Raw genomic sequence first — 19,152 nt, forward strand, 5'->3', positions numbered from 1 at the left:
AACAACAACAACAACCACTGAGAGGGTTAAAAGATTTATTGTGAAATAAAGTAAAACTCTGGAGTAGGTCCGGTTCTGGGCTGGTTCCGATCTTCTGATTGGTAGTTCGTGATTGGGTAGTGTTGTAGTGGCGGGCTGCCAGTAGAAGTAGAACTGATGTTAAGGTCCACTGGAACGGAGTCCAACAGGGTTGCAACTAAAAGATAAAGGTTAGTAGATGCAGGGGGAAAGAGACTAATTGGGGAAATGAATCTGTGGGAATCAGATTCAGGGGTAAGGATAAGTCCGTGATACAGAATGAGCTTGACCTTTAATCCGTGATCCAAAAAACAGTCAGAAGGGAAAGGCAGAGTTCATACCGTGAAGTCAGTTGTTCAGCAGAAGTATCCAGTACGTGATCCAAAAAGAGAGTCAAAAAACAAGAGCATGAGTCGGTACCTGATCAGATGAGCAAAAGCAGACGAGGGCTGAGGCAAAAGCGTGGTCGTGGTCAAGGCAAGGGTCATGAACGTGATGAGTCAATCAATGGAATGCTGGAAAGTCTACTGCTGATGAGACAGGATAGAGAATCTGGCCCAGACTGAGAGGAATGAGTGAGCTTAAGTACTGACTGGACCAGGTGGTGGAGCTGTGGGATAATGAGCGGTGACAGGTGACATGAGTTGAGTGATTACTGAGTGTGCAGCATGACAGAGGAGCTGACAGAGAGCAGAACTATGACATAAAATGAAACTTCCTCTTCTTTGAAAGAGCATCTTGTCATTCAGACTCGTCTTTCTTCTTTCCTCATTCATTTTTCTTTGCAACACTCATCTGCTCTTTTCCTTCTCTTTTCTTTATTCTTCTTTCTATCAGTCTTCCTATTGACCTCTGCTCTCATTCACTCTTTTTCTATCAGTCGTTGTGTTGTTCTTCTCTCTTTAACTCTTCTTTCTATTAGTCTATTTCTCTCCTTTCTCTTCCACTTCTCTAAAACAGACATAATATAATCACAATCCCCTCCAAAAATATTAGAACATATATAACAAACTGTAAATTTACTATTTAACAAAGAAAACAAGATTTTGGTTTCAGATACCCTTTTGGTACAAATGACACGATTTAACCTTCTTCCTGGATGATTGAGCCTACAAACCTTTTTTCTTTAGAAGTTGAGTTTTAGATGAGAAACTGGGGTTATCCTAATATAATCTTATTATAAATATTAACATTATTTTTAATTATTGAGAGCTCATCATAGCACAGAGACAGCACTGGTGAAAGTTACTAATGATATTCTCATGGACTCTGACAATGGACAGGTGTCTACACTGGTCCTGTTAGACCTCAGTGCTGCATTTCATACAAGTGATCATAATATTTTATTACATACATAAGCCTGAAAGTCCATGTTCACAAATCCATCCATCCATTATCTTTACCCGCTTATTCCATTTTGGGTCACGGGGGTCGCTGGTGCCCATGTCCAGCAATCACTGTGCGAGGGGTGGGGGACACCCTGGACAGGTCTCCAGTCCATCACAGGGACACCCTGGAGAGGTCTCCAGTCCATCACAGGGACACGTAGAGACAAACGAGACAAACAACCATTCACTCTCTCACTCACACCTAGGGACAATTTAGAGTTACCAATCAGCCTAACATGCATGTTTTTGGTCTGTGGGAGGAAACTGGAGCTGTGCACAAATCAATTCAGTTTATTTATACAGTTCAGTTAATTCATACAGCTCCAAGTCACAACAGAAGTCATCTGAACAGAAACATTCATTTATATAAAAGTAAGTTAACACTATTTATCCGAGGATCCTGCAGATTGGAGTTTTAATAATTTAGCAAAACAACTCATAACTAGCTCTGAAAATATAAATTAAAGTCATCAATCAATTCTAAAACATCTTACTTTGGATGAACCTTTGGTGCGTGCGTCCTCGTGCAATATTCAACATGTCAAGTCTAAACCAGTTTAACTGAGCCTGTAGACAGTTCATGGTCCTGTTATGACTTCTCCCTCTCTCTCACTCGAGCTGCAGTTACTCTTCTTCTTGTCTTTTGTTGAAGTTTGTTAATAAAAGCTTGGTTTGGCTGCTCATGTTTATCTTCATCTCAGCCCTATTAATTTATTTATTTGACCTGGACACAGCTGACAACACTGGGAACATTTCCTACTGCGAACAGAACTTTTACCACGGCAGGATCAGCCCAGTTCAAACTAAATAAATCAGTTCATACATACCATCACAGGAGAACTCCCCATCTGTGTTTTTTTTCCACCAAGTCGGTGTTGACATACTCACACTGCACTCCTTCTTCTTCTGTTTTAAATGTGGCGCGCGCGGCTCTTCTTCTTCTGTCTGTAACATCAGCGCTGCAGCGCCGGTGCAACCAGCTGCTGCAGTAACAGCAGTTGTTGCACGCAACTGCACCCGGCTACTGTAATAACAGTCTACATGCAACTTATTTTTCTCATTTATTAAACACTCAAATCAGGGACATTTTCAGGGACAGCTTTAGCCAGGAATAATAACAAAAGCATAAACAGAATCAGCATCAATGAAAAACCAGATCTAAATCTGATCACCCTGTGTTAAATGTCAGTGAGTACAGATGTGTTTTTAGGAGAGATTTAAAAATAGAGACTGAGGTGGCCTGTCGAATGTTGATGGGCAGATTATTCCAGAGTTTATGGCCCACGACTGAAAACGCTCGATCTCCTCTGAGCTTCAGCTGGTTTTTGGTACGGCCAAAAGCAGCTGGTCTGATGATCTCAAAGCCCGAGAAGGAGTATAAGGATGAAGAAGGTCGGAGAGGTATGATGGTGCAAGGCCGTTAATGCACTTGAATGTCAGCAGGAGAATTTTAAAATTGACTCTGACAGGCACAGGAAGCCAGTGAAGAGAGGACAGAACCGGAGTAATGTGCTCAAACCTGTGAGTTCCTGTTAAAAGCCTAGATGCAGCATTTTGTACGAGCTGGAGACGTGAAAGTGAAGCCTGAGTAACCCCAACATAAAGTGAGTTACAGTAGTCCAGCTGGGTTGTAATAAATGCATGGACTAGTTTTTCAAGGTCAGATCTGGACAGAACGGACTTGGGCTTTGCTATTTGCCTTAACTGAAAGAAGCTTTTCTGTAGATCAGAGTTGATCTGTTTATTAAACTTGAAGTCCGAGTCTAGCACTACCCTGAGATTGGTAACCGACTGCTTTAGATGTGGCACTTCTAGACACATTGGTATTGTTGTTTAACTTTTGACTCCAGTGCACCCCCTAGATTATTCAACAGTTATATCTCAGTGATACATCGTCCAATATGTGCCACATTTATTGTACGTAATCAATGAATACTTGTAGACACGTTGATATTGTAGTTTAACATATGACTCAATTGCACCCCCTAGATTAATCCAACAGGTATATGTCAGCGATACATCATCCGATCTGTACCAGATTTTATGTGCGTGATCAGTTAGTACTTCTACACACATGGGTATTGTTGTTTAACATTTCACTCCAGTGCACTCCCTAGATTATTCCAACAGGATTTGAACGGCCCACCTCAAAACACAGCAGTTCAAAGCTCAAAAAATTAGCTGGCATCTGTACCAGTTCGCAGTTCCATCGTTTTTTGAAAATAGTTAATAATCCACCACCTTTACCTGATGTTCTCAGAGCATTAAAATAAGAACAGTCCGGTGGTAAAATTTCCGACAGGGCCATGAACTCACCACAGGAGAGCCATGTCTCAGTCACGCAAAAGAAGTCCAGAATGGTGGAGGAGAAAAAAGTCCTTCAAGATGAACGTTTTATTAGCCAGAGACCTGGCGTTGATCAGTGTAATCCTTGTAGGAATCACAGCAGGAGAAGTTGTCCATGAAGTTAAGACCAGCGGTCTCAGATTTGTGGAGTTCGACCCGCGACTCCAACGACCGGAAGCCCAGCCACTGCGGACCCGACCCGTGGAACCGGGAAGGACTCGGGTGGCTCGGCGCAGCGCCAGGACAGGTGATTTAAGATGTGGTCCTCGGTTGAAGAGGAAGCCGCAGCAGCAGCCCGACAGGCTTTGATCCTCACAAGACGGCTGGCCCGTTTTCCATGGCGCCTGGAGCGATGTCTTCGAGCAGGCAGGATACCACGGCGAAGGTAAACAGGAACGTCTTCAAGCAGAGGTGGGGGTCCAAGAGGGGGTCCAGAGTTACGATCATAATGATCAAACAAAGCGAGACTGGTGGCAGATAGTCGGAGATTTAGGAGTTGATGACGTTCATAAACCAGCAGTGAGTCGATGTTGTAGGTGAAAAATGACAAAAACAGAAAAAACACGATCACTGAAGACAGAGGTGGAGGGCAGGCCATGCACAGCGGCGCTGTCTTCCCGGAAGAGAATATTCCAAAGGGAATAAATTTATCTTATTTTAACAGTTTCAAACACAAAACACAGGATTGATGTTTGTTTGAGATGAGGTGAACTGTTTCTGAGGTGGTGTTCCCATACACCTGTTAGTTAATGAACTGATAACTCATATTGATTTATTCTGTCTGACAGAAACTTTGCTAAACCAGGAGGATTTTGTTGGTATAAATGAATCCATCCATCCATCATCTTTACCCGCTTATTCCATTTTGGGTCACGGGGGTCGCTGGTGCTCATGTCCAGCAATCACTGTGCGAGGGGCGGAGTACACCCTGGACAGGCTGCAAGTCCATCACAGGGCCACATAGAGACAAACGAGACAAACAACCATTCACTCTCTCACTTACACCTAGGGACAATTTAGAGTTACCAATCAGCCTAACATGCATGTTTTTGGTCTGTGGGAGGAAACTGGAGTACCCGGAGAAAACCCACGCATGCACAGAGAGAACATGCAAACTCCACCCAGAAGGCCCCTGGATCGGGGTTTGAACCAGGGACCTGCTCGCTGAGAGGCAGCAGCTCTACCAGTTGCGCCACCGTGCTGCCCATAAATGAATCCATTCCTGTTAATTATTTAAATGTTCATGTTCCTAGAACAACTGGCCGAGGTGGAGGAGTAGCTTCTATTTTTCAGTCAGGGTTATTGATTAATGCCAAACCAGTTATTAGTTATGATTCTTTTGAATCGCTGTCCCTCAGTCTTTCTCATCCAAAATGGAAATCAGAAAAGCCACTTTTACTAGTTGTTATATATCGTCCACCAGGCGCTTACTCTCAGTTTTTGTCTGAATTCTCAGAATTATTAACTGACTTACTATTAAATACTGATAAAATCATCATAATGGGTGATTTCAATATTCATGTGGATGTTGAGAGTGATAGTTTAATCATAGCCTTTAATAATTTAATAGACTCATTTGGTTTTACCCAAAACGTCCACACATCTACTCATTCTTATCATCACACTCTTGATTTAGTTCTGACCTATGGTGTAGAGATTAAGGACTTGGTAATAGTTCCTCAAAATCCTATTCTGTCCGACCATTTTTTAATAACTTTGAGTTTACATTAAATGACTACACAGTCACTGAGAGTAAATTTCATCTCAGCAGGTGCTTATCAGAAAATGCTGTAACCAAATTTAAACAGTCTCTTCCATCAATGTTTTCCTCTGTCTTGCAGAGTAATGCATCAGAGAACAGAGACTTAGATCATCTAGTTGATCAACTTACAACTTCAATCCAAACTTCACTTGATAAAATTGCTCCACTGAAAAAGAAAGTAATCAATCAGAGGAAACTGGCTCCTTGGTTCAATTCTGAGTTACGTACTTTAAAGCAGCATCTAGAAACCAGGAGAGAAAATGGCGCTCTACTAATGTTGAAGAATTTTATTTAACTTGGAAAGATAGTCTGCTAACATATAAAAAAGCTCTCCGTAAAGCTAGAACTTTATATTACTCATCTTTAATAGAGGAGAATAAAAATAGCCCTAGGTTTCTGTTTAGTACTATTGCTAGACTAATTAAAAGTCCCATTTCTGTTGAACCATGTATCCCTACAACTATAAGTAGTGATGATTTCATGAGATTCTTTATAAATAAAATTATTTCAATTAGAGAGAAAATTCAAACCATCCTTCCTTCTACTATCTCTAGTCCCCTGTCAAATGAGGCAACTTTAAAAATTTCACTAGAGCCTGATTTATGTTTGGACAGTTTTTGTCCTGTTGAGCTCTGAATTGTCAAAAATAATAACCTCATCCAAACCATCCACATGCCTGCTAGATCCCATCCCAACCAGACTGTTTAAAGAGGTATTTCCACTAATTAATGTCCACATTTTGGATCTACTTAATTTGTCTTTAATGGATGGTTATGTACCACAGAGCTTTAAGGTTGCTGTAATTAAACCTTTACTTAAGAAGTCTGACCTTGATTCAGAAATTCTGGCCAACTATAGATCTATATCTAATCTAACTTTCATCTCAAAAACTCTAGAGAAACTAGTTGCAGGTCAGTTGCGTGAACATCTACAAAGAAATAATCTGTTTGAAGAGTTTCAGTCAGGGTTTAGAGCTCATCATAGCACAGAAACAGCACTAGTAAAAGTCACTAATGATATTCTCATGGCCTCAGACAATGGACTTGTGTCTATACTGGTCCTGTTAGACCTCAGTGCTGCATTTGATACAGTTGATCACAATATTTTACTAAAGAGGCTTGAATATGATATTGGGATTACAGGAACGGCTCTAAAGTGGTTTAAATCATATCTATCTGATAGATTCCAGTTTGTAAATGTAAATAATAAATCTTCTTCATACACCAAAGTTAGTTAATGTTTTAAAAAACAGGGAGCGCTGGCTCTGCAGCCCACACATCAGACCAGCCCACCAGGAAATCTCCAGACCCTTCTGCAGCCATGCTGGACCTGAGTTTAATTTGATCGTGACAAATTCCTCCATTTCTCACCATTTCAGTCATGGCATCAACGGAGGAGGAAGAGATCACTGCCTCTTAGAAAAAAAAACAAAAGAAAAGGCCAGATCAGAGATGAAGAAGGGGAATTTAATACATTGGTGTCACATACAAAACAGTCCGTCGCTGGGCAGTTTATTGTGCGACACCACGTACGCGTAAGCGGTTGTAAAAATTTGAGCTTTGCACGGAAGGTACGCAGGGGGTACGCACGTACCTCTGCGTATGGATGTACTCGGCAGTATACTGGGGGCTTTACTTCTAACCTACAAAGCTCTCAACAACCTAGCTCCATCTTATATTACAGATCTTATTGTTCCATATTTTCCTAACAGAGCACTTCACTCTCAGACTGCAGGTTTACTTGTGGTTCCTAGAATTTACAAAAACAGAATGGGAGGCAGATCTTTCAGTTCTCAGGCTCCTCTCTTGTGGAACCAACTTCCAATCTCTGTCCGTGAGGCTGACACATTATCCAGTTTTAAAACTAGGCTTAAGACTTTCCTTTTTGTTAAATCCTTTACGTAGGGTCGGCTTGGGTTTCCTGAGCTGTCCCTTAGTTCTGCTGCTATAGGCTTAGACTGCTGGAGGACAAACTGACCACACTTTTCACTCTGCTGCTGTCTTTACTTACTCTGCTCAACGTGTTTTGTATTTGTAATTATTTTTTCTATCCTTAACCTGTGTTTGTCTTTCAGGTACACCTGGGCCTATATTTGGACCTGGACCTATATCTGGACCTGGACCTATATCTGGACCTGGACCTATAATTCAATTCAATTCATCCATTTTCTTTACCCGTTTATTCCATTTTTGGGTCACGGGGGTCGCTGGTGCCCATGTCCAGCAATCACTGTGCGAGGGGCGGGGTACACCCTGGACGGGTCGCAAGTCCATCACAGGGCCACATAGAGACAAACGAGACAAACAATCATTCACTCTCTCACTCACACCTAGGGACAATTTAGAGTTACCAATCAGCCTAACATGCATGTTTTTGGTCTGTGGGAGGAAACCGGAGTACCCGGAGAAAACCCACGCATGCATGGAGAGAACATGCAAACTCCACCCAGAAAGGCCCCTGGACCGGGGTTTGAACCAAGGACCTGCTCGCTGAGAGGCAGCAGCTCTACCAGTTGCGCCACCGTGCTGCCAGAAATACTGTCAGAAGTGGGATACGAACCCACGCCTCCAGGGGAGACTGCGACCTTAACCCAGCGCCTTAGACCTCTCGGCCACTCTGACGTGTTTCAATTCAATTCAATTCAATTCAGTTTATTTATATAGCGCCAAATCTCAACAAAGTTGTCTCAGGGCACTTTACAGAAACATTCACATAAAAGCCAATTAGTAAAGTTCTCTATCTAAGGAATCCAGCAGACAAGTTGAATCTTGGCTTCGATGCAGTGTAGACACACTCATCACACTCACTCTACACTCATCTCCAGGCCAGCGGTCACTCTTTCAGGGATGAAGATGTTCACATCCTGGACAGAGAGGAACGATGGTTTGAGAGAGGAGTAAAGGAGGCCATCTTTGTGAAAAGAAATCGTCCATCATTAAACAGGGGTGGAGGCCTCCGGGTTCAACTGTCCCCCTCTTACGATGCTGTGATTGCTAGTATCACTCAGCCCTCTGTGAATAGTAAACAGCCATCAGGTGCTAATGATCCATTGTTAGGCTGATGGTCCTTCTTGAGCATGTGATCAGCTGGTTTTGGTTGTCAGCAGCAAAACTGGTTGATCCACTCTGAGAAGGTGCTATTTAAGAGACTGAGCTGAATACAGCACCTCAGACTGAAGAAGTCTCTCGGATGAAAGACGAAACGTTTCTACATTTTTTTGTTGATTTGCTTTGTTTTGTTTTTATGAATGTCCAGAGGACCAGATTTAACTTTTTTAGATACTTCATTAGAGCATCTCTGATTGAGCATAAGGTTCAATAAAGCCATGAAATCCTCCATTTTGGTTGTGTATCTTTTCAGGGTCTTCTTCTTAGCACATTTAGTGGTGGCTAGTAAATAGCTTAAGCGACCACTACCACCACCACCACCAGCTGGTAAAGCGAGTTGGATTCTGGACACACATACAGAACCAGTCCTGAAAGTGCTGTGGAAATGCAACAAGAACCGAGTTGAATCGAGTTGAACCGAACCGGGCTGAAGAGGAGCTGTGGAAAAGGGGTTTTAGTTGCAGCTGCCAAGGTGGGTACAATGTGTGTGCAGGTGAGCAATGATGTAACATGCACTGCAAGCTGTGCATACAGAAATGAGTTATTATTTTAAAAACTGACCACTTGTTCATGGCCAAATGGAGCCTTGGTTGCAAACATTTCAGAGAAACAACAAAATATTTATTTTCCCACAATTCTTTGTCTCCAGCCTGTCTCCAACAATCCCACTCCAGTGAGACACGACCCTAAACTTTCATGACTCCAGGCCATACTGACTGTTGTGGTATATTGTGAAGGTTTAAAACTATTTATTGATTATGAGGGTTTAATTTAGTCAAGTTAATATGTTTTAGAGTATGCAGCTGTGAACCAGGAACATCTGTTAATTGCACCAGCAGGAAGGGAGGTTCAGCTTCATTTGACGATAACCTTAGGAATGTTGGTGGGCCTCTGAGAAAACTCTCACCATTTGGAGGCACCAAGAGATAACATTGTACATTGAGTCATAGAAGTGCCTCTGTCTGCCTGAGGAGGTGAAATGTGGTCTTCCTGTGCAGAAGGTCAAAATATCTCCCAGGGGGAGGCCCCCAGGTGTTATAAGGAGGCACTTTCTTCTTTGTTTTTCAGAACCGGCTCCTGTCATACTGGGTCCGCTTCTCCAGATCTGCTTGTATTCAGCGCATAAATCTGTTTGTGAAAATAAATGTTGTTAAACCTGAAGGAAGCCTGGCCTTTCCCTCCGATCAAAACCAATCCGGGAAGAACGAACCGGCACTCGTTCTTAACACTGTCCACTGGGAGCTTCTGGACAGACTGAAACCATTCCCAGGGTCACTGGAACCGGTTTGTTAAAATCAGCCCGACTGGAATGAACCTTCTGGTCGGTCTGTTTCTAATTGTCTTGTTTTCCATTTTGACTTCACTTCATTAAACGATGCCGCCGGCTGATTTTGTTCACTTCAGGTTCATTTTAAATAATTTTTACTTAAAAAAAACATCTTAAGTAGCAAAAATACAATGCTGTTTTTAGTCTAAACCTTGTCCATCATCTTTTTATGGTCATTACTGTGAACCTGTTGTGAGAAACCATTTCCTTACTGTTTTGTTGAAGACACCTGGTCTTCTGAGGTTTATCAGCTGAGCCACCTGGAAGACATCGATGGACCCTTCAGCATCCAGCTGCTGCACCAGACACGACAGAGCACAGAACGTTCCTGCTCGAACTCCCCCCGCACTGCCAGAACAAAGAGAACACTTTAGCTATAGGAATCAGACCAAACTGTATCTAACAACGTGGTCCAGTAGGAAGAGACGCTCATACTCATCATGGACCACAGTTGGACCATCTTTGTCTGAGTTTTCTTCCTTTACCAGGTTGATCAACTCAAAGGTCTGGCTGACTGGACTGTCCGGGTTTGGCCAGCATGACGAGCGGTAATGTTTCACCTCCAGAACATAGTCATCCTGTCCAGAAGAGGAGATTTCATGAAACTGCTAGGTTTCTACAGAGCCTCTAATGGGACATAAGATGAAAAACATTTCAACTGGGTTCTTTTGACCAGGGGGAAGTGTGCACGAGAAAATATCCTGTGAGCATGAAAAGTGTTACTATCTGGTGCAATGCAGAGTCTTCTTGTACACAAGAAACTCTTTGGTGCCACCTCTTGGCATCATAGCAAGCTAAACATTTTAAACTCAGATAATAAAAACTGGCCTCAGAAGAATGTCTATCCAACTTCCTCAAAACAAAAAAATGGAAGATTTACCTGCAGTTACCTTTGTACAGATGAACATTTGGTACTTCCTGTTTATCACTGTTGTATTCAGCTGCTCATGAGGTTGTCTGTTGGTCTTTATAATCTTTTATATTTTTACAGACTCCATTTAGGTTTTTGAAATGTAAAAACTGTATTCCACCCTCTAATCACTCATGGTATGGTAAGGCATGTTTGAATTGTATGTTCTCCAATGACATTTAACCATTTTTTCTGAAGCAACAATTTTCAGTCAGGTCATCTGGACAGTTTCTTTTTTTGCTGAAACATTGAGCATGGATATCCTGATGCATGCTCAATAATCCAGGTAGAAAAATCTAACAAAGTTAAATCTGGTCCTCTGGACATTCAAAAAACAAAACAAAGCAAAACAACAAAAAAATGTAGAAACGTTTCGTCTTTCATCCGAAAGACTTCCTCAGTCTGAGGTGCTGTAGATTGAGCATGGACTTCTTTTGGTTTTAAACCAGTTTGACATGACTGTCGACGAGGAAGAGGGCCGGCTCCAGAGGAGGGGGCGTGCCAAAGAGACCATCTTAGCACCAACATAACTGGTTTGTTCCACTTTGGAGTAAGCTGTTGGGGGAAGAATCAGTTTTGTGTTGTGTGTTTCCTTGACTGATGAAGCCTTCTGGATGGAAGGTGAAATGTTTCAGCAAAAAAAAAAAAAAAAACTGTCCAGATGACCTGACTGAAAAATGTTGGATTGTATACCTGGATTATTGAGCGTGAACTTTTTAAAAAAAAATTCTGATGATTTTTCATGAAGTCCCTCTGACCATAAAGCATTCATAATGCAAAACCCTGACAATGTTGTTGGAGGAAAAGGGGTGGAGCTCTGCAGGTAAAAGGCGTTTCACTTCACGACACATTTTGTTCACTGATTGGTCAGTTCCTGACAAGCCTGCTGGATTGATTAACAGGTGGCATTGTGTCACTTAGCTAGAAGAGTGATATCATGATTCATGCTCAATAATCCATGCAGAAAAATCCAACAAAATGAAGTCGGGTCCTCTGGACGGTTTCTTTTGTTGAAACGTTTAGTCTCAGAAACCACCGGAGCATATTCAGACTGGTCGATCCACTATGATAAGGTGCTGTTCATAAGACTGAGTTTGCTGTGGCTTCTCAGAATGAAGAAGTCTTTTGGATGAAAGATGAAACGTTTCAGCAAAAATGAAACAGTCCAGAGAACCTGACTTTGTTGGATTTTTCTACCTGGATTATTGAGCATCATCAGGACAGTCTGGTGACAACTCCACCCAGCTAAAAGATAGTCCTACAGCACATACTTTGAGCTTGACAGGGCCAGGGGCCATGTTCTACCTTTTATCTCTAGTTGGATCACAGAGAAAACAGATCCAGGAGATAAATCCAGACCTCTCTGTCCCTAGAAACACTCCCCAGCTCCTTTTGGGTGACCCAAAGGCATCCCAGGACATAAGAAACATCTTAACCGTGGAACATGCCTGGAAAACCTCCAAAGGGAGATGTCCAGGAGGCATCTTACACCAGGGCTGGAGTGGGACTCATTTTCAGCCCTGGAGTTTCATGCCTCAGAGTGGCCCATTTTAGATAATGACAAATTATTATTTAAAATCATGTAATTATAAGCTTACATCAGGGGCGATTCTAAAACATGTCCTTTAGGGGTGCTTAGCCCCCAGTGCTGACAATGGCTCTTGGCTTGAACAATGCTGTGGCCATTGGCATTAGAAGCATTTGTAATGGGAAAACAGTTATGAGAGGGAAAATAATATCCTACGCAACAAACAAAAAGAAAAAAGAAAATAAACGTATTGAGGAATTAGAGAAATCTATCAAATTATTAGAAAGTTTACAAGGAGAGGAAACACAGAAAAAAATACGCAAGATAAAATTAGAACTAAATGAATGTATTGACAAAAAAAACAAATTCTTGGTACAAAGACTTCGCTTAGAACATTTTGAACACAGTAATAAATCCGGTAGCTTTTTAGCTAATCAACTCAAATTAAATAAAGAAAAAACGTCTATATATGGTATTAAAGACACAAATGGTAACATAACTTATGACGAGGAAAAAGTAAATAGTGTTTTTAGAGATTTCTATAAAACTATACACTCCACAAATAAATCCAACAGATGAAGTTATTAATCAATTCTTGGAGAGAGTAATACTTCCAAAACTAGACAGTAGTCAATCTTCAGAACTAGACTCACCATTAACATCAGATGAGCTCCGTGAAGCCATTAAAAACATGCCTAATAAGAAATCTCCAGGCCCAGATGGATATCCAGCAGAATTTTATAAAGAGTTCTGGAACATCCTGGAACCAATATTTCACAGAATGCTACTTGAGTCTGAAGAAAATGGCAGATTTCCAACACATATGAATTCAGCCAACATTATCAATCAACCTTTATTTATACAGGTAAATCCCATTGAGCCTCGAGGACTCATTTACAAGAGAGACCTGATTTCAACAAAGAAAGATGACAACAATGGACAACAGCAACAACAATAAGCAGTTATAAAAACTCATACTACAGTTTTTTTTTTTATTTTTTTTTTTAACAAATAGGATGGCTAAAAGGAAAAAGGTAACAAAACCAAAAAAAACTGCTAGATTCCGAGACAAATGTATAAAACTAAAAACAGGAACATGTCTGCATTGGTCCCTGCCAGGAGTCCAACAGATTCTTAAAGCCACTTAGAGAGGTCAAGGTCGAGAGCTTCAAATCTTTTTGTAAGATATTCCAGGAAACAGGAGCGGAGTAGGAGAAGGCCCTTTTGCCTAGTTCAGTCCTCACTGAGGGAACACTGCAGGTAATAATGTCCTGAGAGCGCACTCCGTAGCTGCACTCACGCAGAGACATGTAGGAGGAGATGTATGAAGGCAGCAGACCAAGAAGTGATTTAAAGATGAAAATGTACCAATGAGAGAGTCTGCGTGAAGTTAATGATGTCCAGTTAACCAGTGAATACAGGGTGCAGTGGTGGGTACGATAATCACAGCCAGTTATGAATCTTAGTGCACCATGATAGACAGCATCCAACATCTGCAGGGTTCTTGTAGGAGCGTTCATGGAAATAATATCACCAAAATCAATTGAGGGAAGGAAAGTCACAGATACAAGGCGTTTTCTAGCATTCAGGGTTCGACAGGATCTGTTTCTGAAAAAGAAACCCAGTTTAATTTTCAGTTTCTTTACCAAGTTTTCCACATGGAGCTTAAAAGAAAGATGTGAGTCGACCAAGATACCCAAATATTTATAGGAATCAACAAACTCAATGGGGACACCATTTGAGGATAAAATCGGAGGAAGAACTGCTGGGACCAACTTCCTATTTGAAAAAAGCATCCCTTTGGTTTTTTCGGCATTTAGGACAAGTTTGAGGTGAAACAAATCAGTCTGGATGTAGTTAAATGCAGATTTCAGAAGCTGGAAAGCCTTAGCAACTGTTTTAGCTCGACAATAAACAACTGTGTCATCAGCATAGAAATGTATGGATGCATTAGGGATGTTTTTACCTACATTATGTATGTAGATTGTAAAGAGGGTGGGTCCTAAGACTGAGCCTTGTGGTACACCATTGTTGACTGTTAAATAACTGGAGGAAGTACCATTATGTTGAACACATTGCCTCCGGTCTGAAAGATAGTTAGAGAACCAACCAATGGTGTGATCTGAGAAACCGATTTCTGAGAGTTTCTGAGAAAAGTGGTACGCCACCAACACTGTTTATAGTGGGAGTGGTGCGCTGCTGACTTCAACTCGGGATGTCGTGGGTCGGTGGGCAGAATACTTTGAAGACCTCCTCAATCCCACCGGCATGTCTTCCACTGAGGAAGCGGAGCCTGGGGACTCTGGGTCGGGCCCTCCAATCTCTGGTGCTGAGGTCACCGAGGTAGTTAAAAAGCTCCTCGGGGGCAGGGCCCCAGAGGTGGATGAGATTCGCCTGGAGTTCCTTAAGGCTCTGGATGTTGTAGGGTTGTGTTGGCTTACGCGACTCTGCAATATTGCGTGGACATCGGGGGAAGTTCCCCTGGATTGGCAGACTGGGGTGGTGGTCCCCCTATTCAAAAAGGGGAACCGTAGAGTGTGTTCCAACTACAGGGGGATCACGCTCTTAAGCCTCCCTGGTAAGGTCTATTCGGGGGTTCTGGAGAGGAGGGTTCGTCGGATAGTCTAACCTCGGATTCAGGAGGAGCAGTGCGGTTTTTGTCCTGGTCGTGGAACACTGGACCAGCTCTACACTCTCAGCAGGGTCCTCGAGGGTGCGTGGGAGTTCGCCCAACCGGTCTACATGTGCTTTGTGGACTTGGAGAATGAGTTTGACCGCGTCCCTCGGGGATCCCTGTGGGGGGTACTCTGGGAGTATGGGGTACCGGGCCCTTTGATATGGGCTGTTAGGTCCCTGTATGACCGGTGTCAGTGCCTGGTCCACATTGCCAGCAGTAAGTCGCACTTGTTCCTGGTGAGAGTTGGATTCCGCCAAGGTTGCCCTTTGTCACCGATTCTGTTCATAACTTTTATGGACAGAATTTCTAGGTGCAGTCAAGGTGTTGAGGGGATCCGTTTTGGTGGCCTTAGGATTGCATCTCTGCTTTTTGCAGATGATGTGGTCCTATTGGCTTCATCAGATCGGGATCTACAGCAGCCGAGTGCGACGCGGCCGAGATGAGGATCAGTTTCTCCAAATCCGAGGCAATGGTCTTGAGCCGGAAAAGGGTAGAGTGCCCTCTCCGGGTCAGGAAGGAGGTCCTGCCCCAAGTGGAGGAGTTCAAGTATCTTGGGGTCTTGTTCACGAATGAGGGAAAAATGGAACATGAGATCGATAGGCGGATAGTGCAGCGTCTGCAGTGAAACGGACGCTGTACAGGTCTGTTGTGGTGAAGAGAGAGCTGAGTCAAAAGACAAAGCTCTCAATTTACCGATCGATCTACGTTCCCACCCTCATCTATGGTCATGACGTGAAAACTTCCTTTATGGAAATGTAGGGACTGGTGGGTTTCAGTCTCAAGGAGGCAGTAATGCACAGAGTGGATGCAATCCACCGTTAAACACTGTAAAGGAGAAAAATAACTTCCTTTTCTGCATATTTTGAGCGTCATCTCATTCAGTCACGAGGAGTCATTTCCAAGAGAGACCAGTTTTACAGACAATGTTCACCATGTCAAATGAGCAGCGGTCAAACCCTCAGGTTTGTACCAAATTTATTATGTGTTTAAGAAGAGTCATAAAAAATGATAACAGTATGTTACATTTATCTGTTAGTTAAAGACGCTAATAGTCATAATAATAATAATGCAACATAACAGTTGGGTTTGAAAAATAAACGTGTTTTTAACTGAAACATTCTAAAAGCAGAGTATTTATAGAAGCACACTCGTTCATTAAACATGTCGGAATTTTGTCAGAGTTTGCTTTGATGGTGTTTTGTTTAATATCCATGATTTTAAAGAAGGCAGTGGTCTGACAGGTTTAATAAATGTGACGCTGTATGTGTAGCGCAATTTTTTTCTGAAAATATTAAGTCAGTTAAAATTAGTCACATAGGCAGTAACCTACCATACCAAACCATACAATTTATTTATAGAACACTTAAAACAGCAACAAGGCCAACCAAAGTGCTGCACAGTAGAAACAAGCAAGCACAGAGGACAGGAAAACATAAAATAAAGTAAAATAAAAATATAGATACAAATAGCAGCAGATAATAACTAAATGGCTAACACTGTGGAATACAGACAGGATCAAAACAGATCACACAGTGTTAAAGGCCAGGGAATAAAAGTGGGTTTTTAATTTAATGTTTAATATGTTTATCTATTCTTTGATTTCATTTTTTAGGTTTGAGTATATGTGAACACTAATTTGAACGGGATATAGATTCTGATATTTTAGTTGGCAGCTCAGAACACCACATACAGAACACCATGGACTTTGTGGATAAGGTGAGGGATGTCATCATGGAGACTGATGAAACTATGGTCTCTTTTGATGTCACATCACTCTTTACGTGCATTCCTGTTGATGATGCAGTAGAGGTGGTCAGTTTAAGATTAAAATCAGACACCACTCTGAGCAGCAGGACCACTCTTTCCACAGAACAACTGTGTCAACTCTTGAAACTGTGCCTGCAGTCAACCTACTTCACATATGGGGAGCAATATTATAGGCAGAAACATGGGTGTGCTATGGGGTCTCCAGTTTCTCCTATTGTTGCCAACCTGTACATGGAGGAGGTAGAAAAGAGAGCCTTGACGTCCTTTTCAGGGACACCACCAAGTCATTGGTTCAGGTATGTTGACGACACCTGGGTTAAAATTAAATCTCAGGAAGTCCAACATTTTACTGACCACATCAACTCTGTGGATAAATACATCAAGTTCACACGAGAAGATGTAAAAAATGGCAGGTTGGCTTTCTTGGACTGTGAGGTCTCATTCTCTGATAGAGGACATTTGCAAACTGAGGTTTACCGCAAACCCACCCACACAGACCAGTATTTGCAGTTTGACTCCCATCACCCTTTGGAGCACAAGTTAGGAGTCATCAGGACTCTGTACCACAGAGCAGACAGCGTCCCCACTAGCTCAGGAGCCAGGCAGAAGGAGAAATCCCACACAAGACAGGCTCTAGAGCAATGTGGATATCCTAACTGGGCCTTCCTGAAAGCAGAGAAGAAACCCAAACAGGACTCCAGTCAGCCGACAGGTGAAAAGGAGGAACCCAGACCCAGACCAGTGGTCATTCCGTATGTTGAGGGAGTATCAGAGAAACTGAGACGTTTATTTTCTAAACATAACGTCCCAGTGGCTTTTAAACCCCAAAATACATTAAAGACTGGTTCATCCCAAAGATCCAGTCCCCCGGCACAAACAGAGTAATGTTGTGTATGCTGTTCAGTGTCAGGAGGGTGATCAGTCTTACATCGGGGAAACTAAACAGCCACTGGCCAAAAGGATGGGCCAGCACAGAAGATCAACATCATCAGGCCAGGACTCTGCTGTCTACACTCATCTCCAGGCCAGCGGTCACTCTTTCAGGGATGAAGATGTTCACATCCTGGACAGAGAGGAACGATGGTTTGAGAGAGGAGTAAAGGAGGCCATCTTTGTGAAAAGAAATCGTCCATCGTTAAACAGGGGTGGAGGCCTCCGGGTTCAACTGTCCCCCTCTTACAATGCTGTGATTGCTAGTATTACTCAGCCCTCTGTGAGTAGTAAACAGCCATCAGTGTGCTAATGATCCATTGTTAGGCTGATGGTCCTTCTTGAGCATGTGATCAGCTGGTTCTGGTTGTCAGCAGCAAACTGGTTGATCCACTCTGAGAAGGTGCTATTTAAGAGACTGAGCTGAATACAGCACCTCAGACTGAGGAAGTCTCTCGGATGAGAGACGAAACGTTTCTACATTTTTTTGTTGATTTGCTTTGTTTTGTTTTTTGAATGTCCAGAGGACCAGATTTAACTTTTTTAGATCTAACAGAAGATTTTTATACTGATTAATGCTAAGATTATTTTTATTTTTCCAATTCAGGAGTATGGTTTTCTTTGCGATGCATAAGGCAGTGAAAATCATGCGACATGTATTTTTTTCCAGGGTAACATCTTCCAAGATAGCCAATAAGCAAACAGACGGAGAGAGTGGAATATTACATTTCAGACATTTAGACAAATCTTCACAAACCTGGACCCAGAACCTCTGAACGGGTGGGCAGAACCAGAGTGCATGGATATAATCATCAGGAATATTGCCTGTGCACTGTGAGCAGTTGTTAGATGATGTAAATCCCATCCTAAACATTCGCTGACCTGTATAATGTACTCTATAAAGAACTTTATACTGTATTAATTGTAAGTTGGAGATTCTAGTCATTTTAAATGTTCTTAAACATATTTGAGACCAGGTGTTTTGGTCAAAATTGATTGATAAATCTGACTCCCATTTTGCAACAGGTAACATTATGGAGTCATTGATTCTAGACAATTTCTTGTATATTTTAGATAATAATTTGGGGGATTTAAGATTAAGGAACTCTAACACACATATTGGTGTTTCTAACAAAGTTTTATTAAGCTTAAATTTCTTTTTTATGATAGACTTAATTTGTTGATATTGTAAGAAGTATTTATTTTCAATGTCAAATTGTATTATTAATTTATTAAATGGAATAAAGTCTACACCTTCATATATGTGTTCCAGACGTTCAATTCCCTTGACTCTCCAACCTGGGAAATTTAACATATTATTTTCTTGTAGGATGTCAGGATTGTTCCAGATGGGTGTATGTCTACAGGGGAGTAGTGAAGATTTTGTCATTT

The 19,152-nt window shown here is 42.0% G+C and overlaps 1 protein-coding gene and 1 non-coding gene across 2 annotated transcripts in view; both read right to left on the reverse strand.

Moving 5' to 3' along the window:
- The window catches only part of LOC119416526 (receptor-type tyrosine-protein phosphatase gamma-like), a 57,492-nt gene that overhangs the window by 19,362 nt on the left and 18,978 nt on the right, over nucleotides 1–19,152 (reverse strand). The window contains exons 5-6 of the mRNA XM_037683757.1: nucleotides 10,384–10,526; nucleotides 10,161–10,296 (exon numbers count right to left, since the gene is read on the reverse strand). Of these exons, the coding sequence (XP_037539685.1) occupies nucleotides 10,161–10,296; nucleotides 10,384–10,526 (279 nt within the window). The remainder of the gene's footprint in view (nucleotides 1–10,160; nucleotides 10,297–10,383; nucleotides 10,527–19,152) is intronic.
- Nucleotides 8,053–8,135, reverse strand: trnal-aag. The gene has a single exon. It is a non-coding gene; the product is annotated as a tRNA-Leu (tRNA).

This window comes from Nematolebias whitei, chromosome 10 (assembly GCF_014905685.2).
Source record: "Nematolebias whitei isolate Nwh7 chromosome 10, NemWhi1, whole genome shotgun sequence".
In the NCBI taxonomy this organism is placed as follows: Eukaryota; Metazoa; Chordata; class Actinopteri; order Cyprinodontiformes; family Rivulidae; genus Nematolebias; species Nematolebias whitei.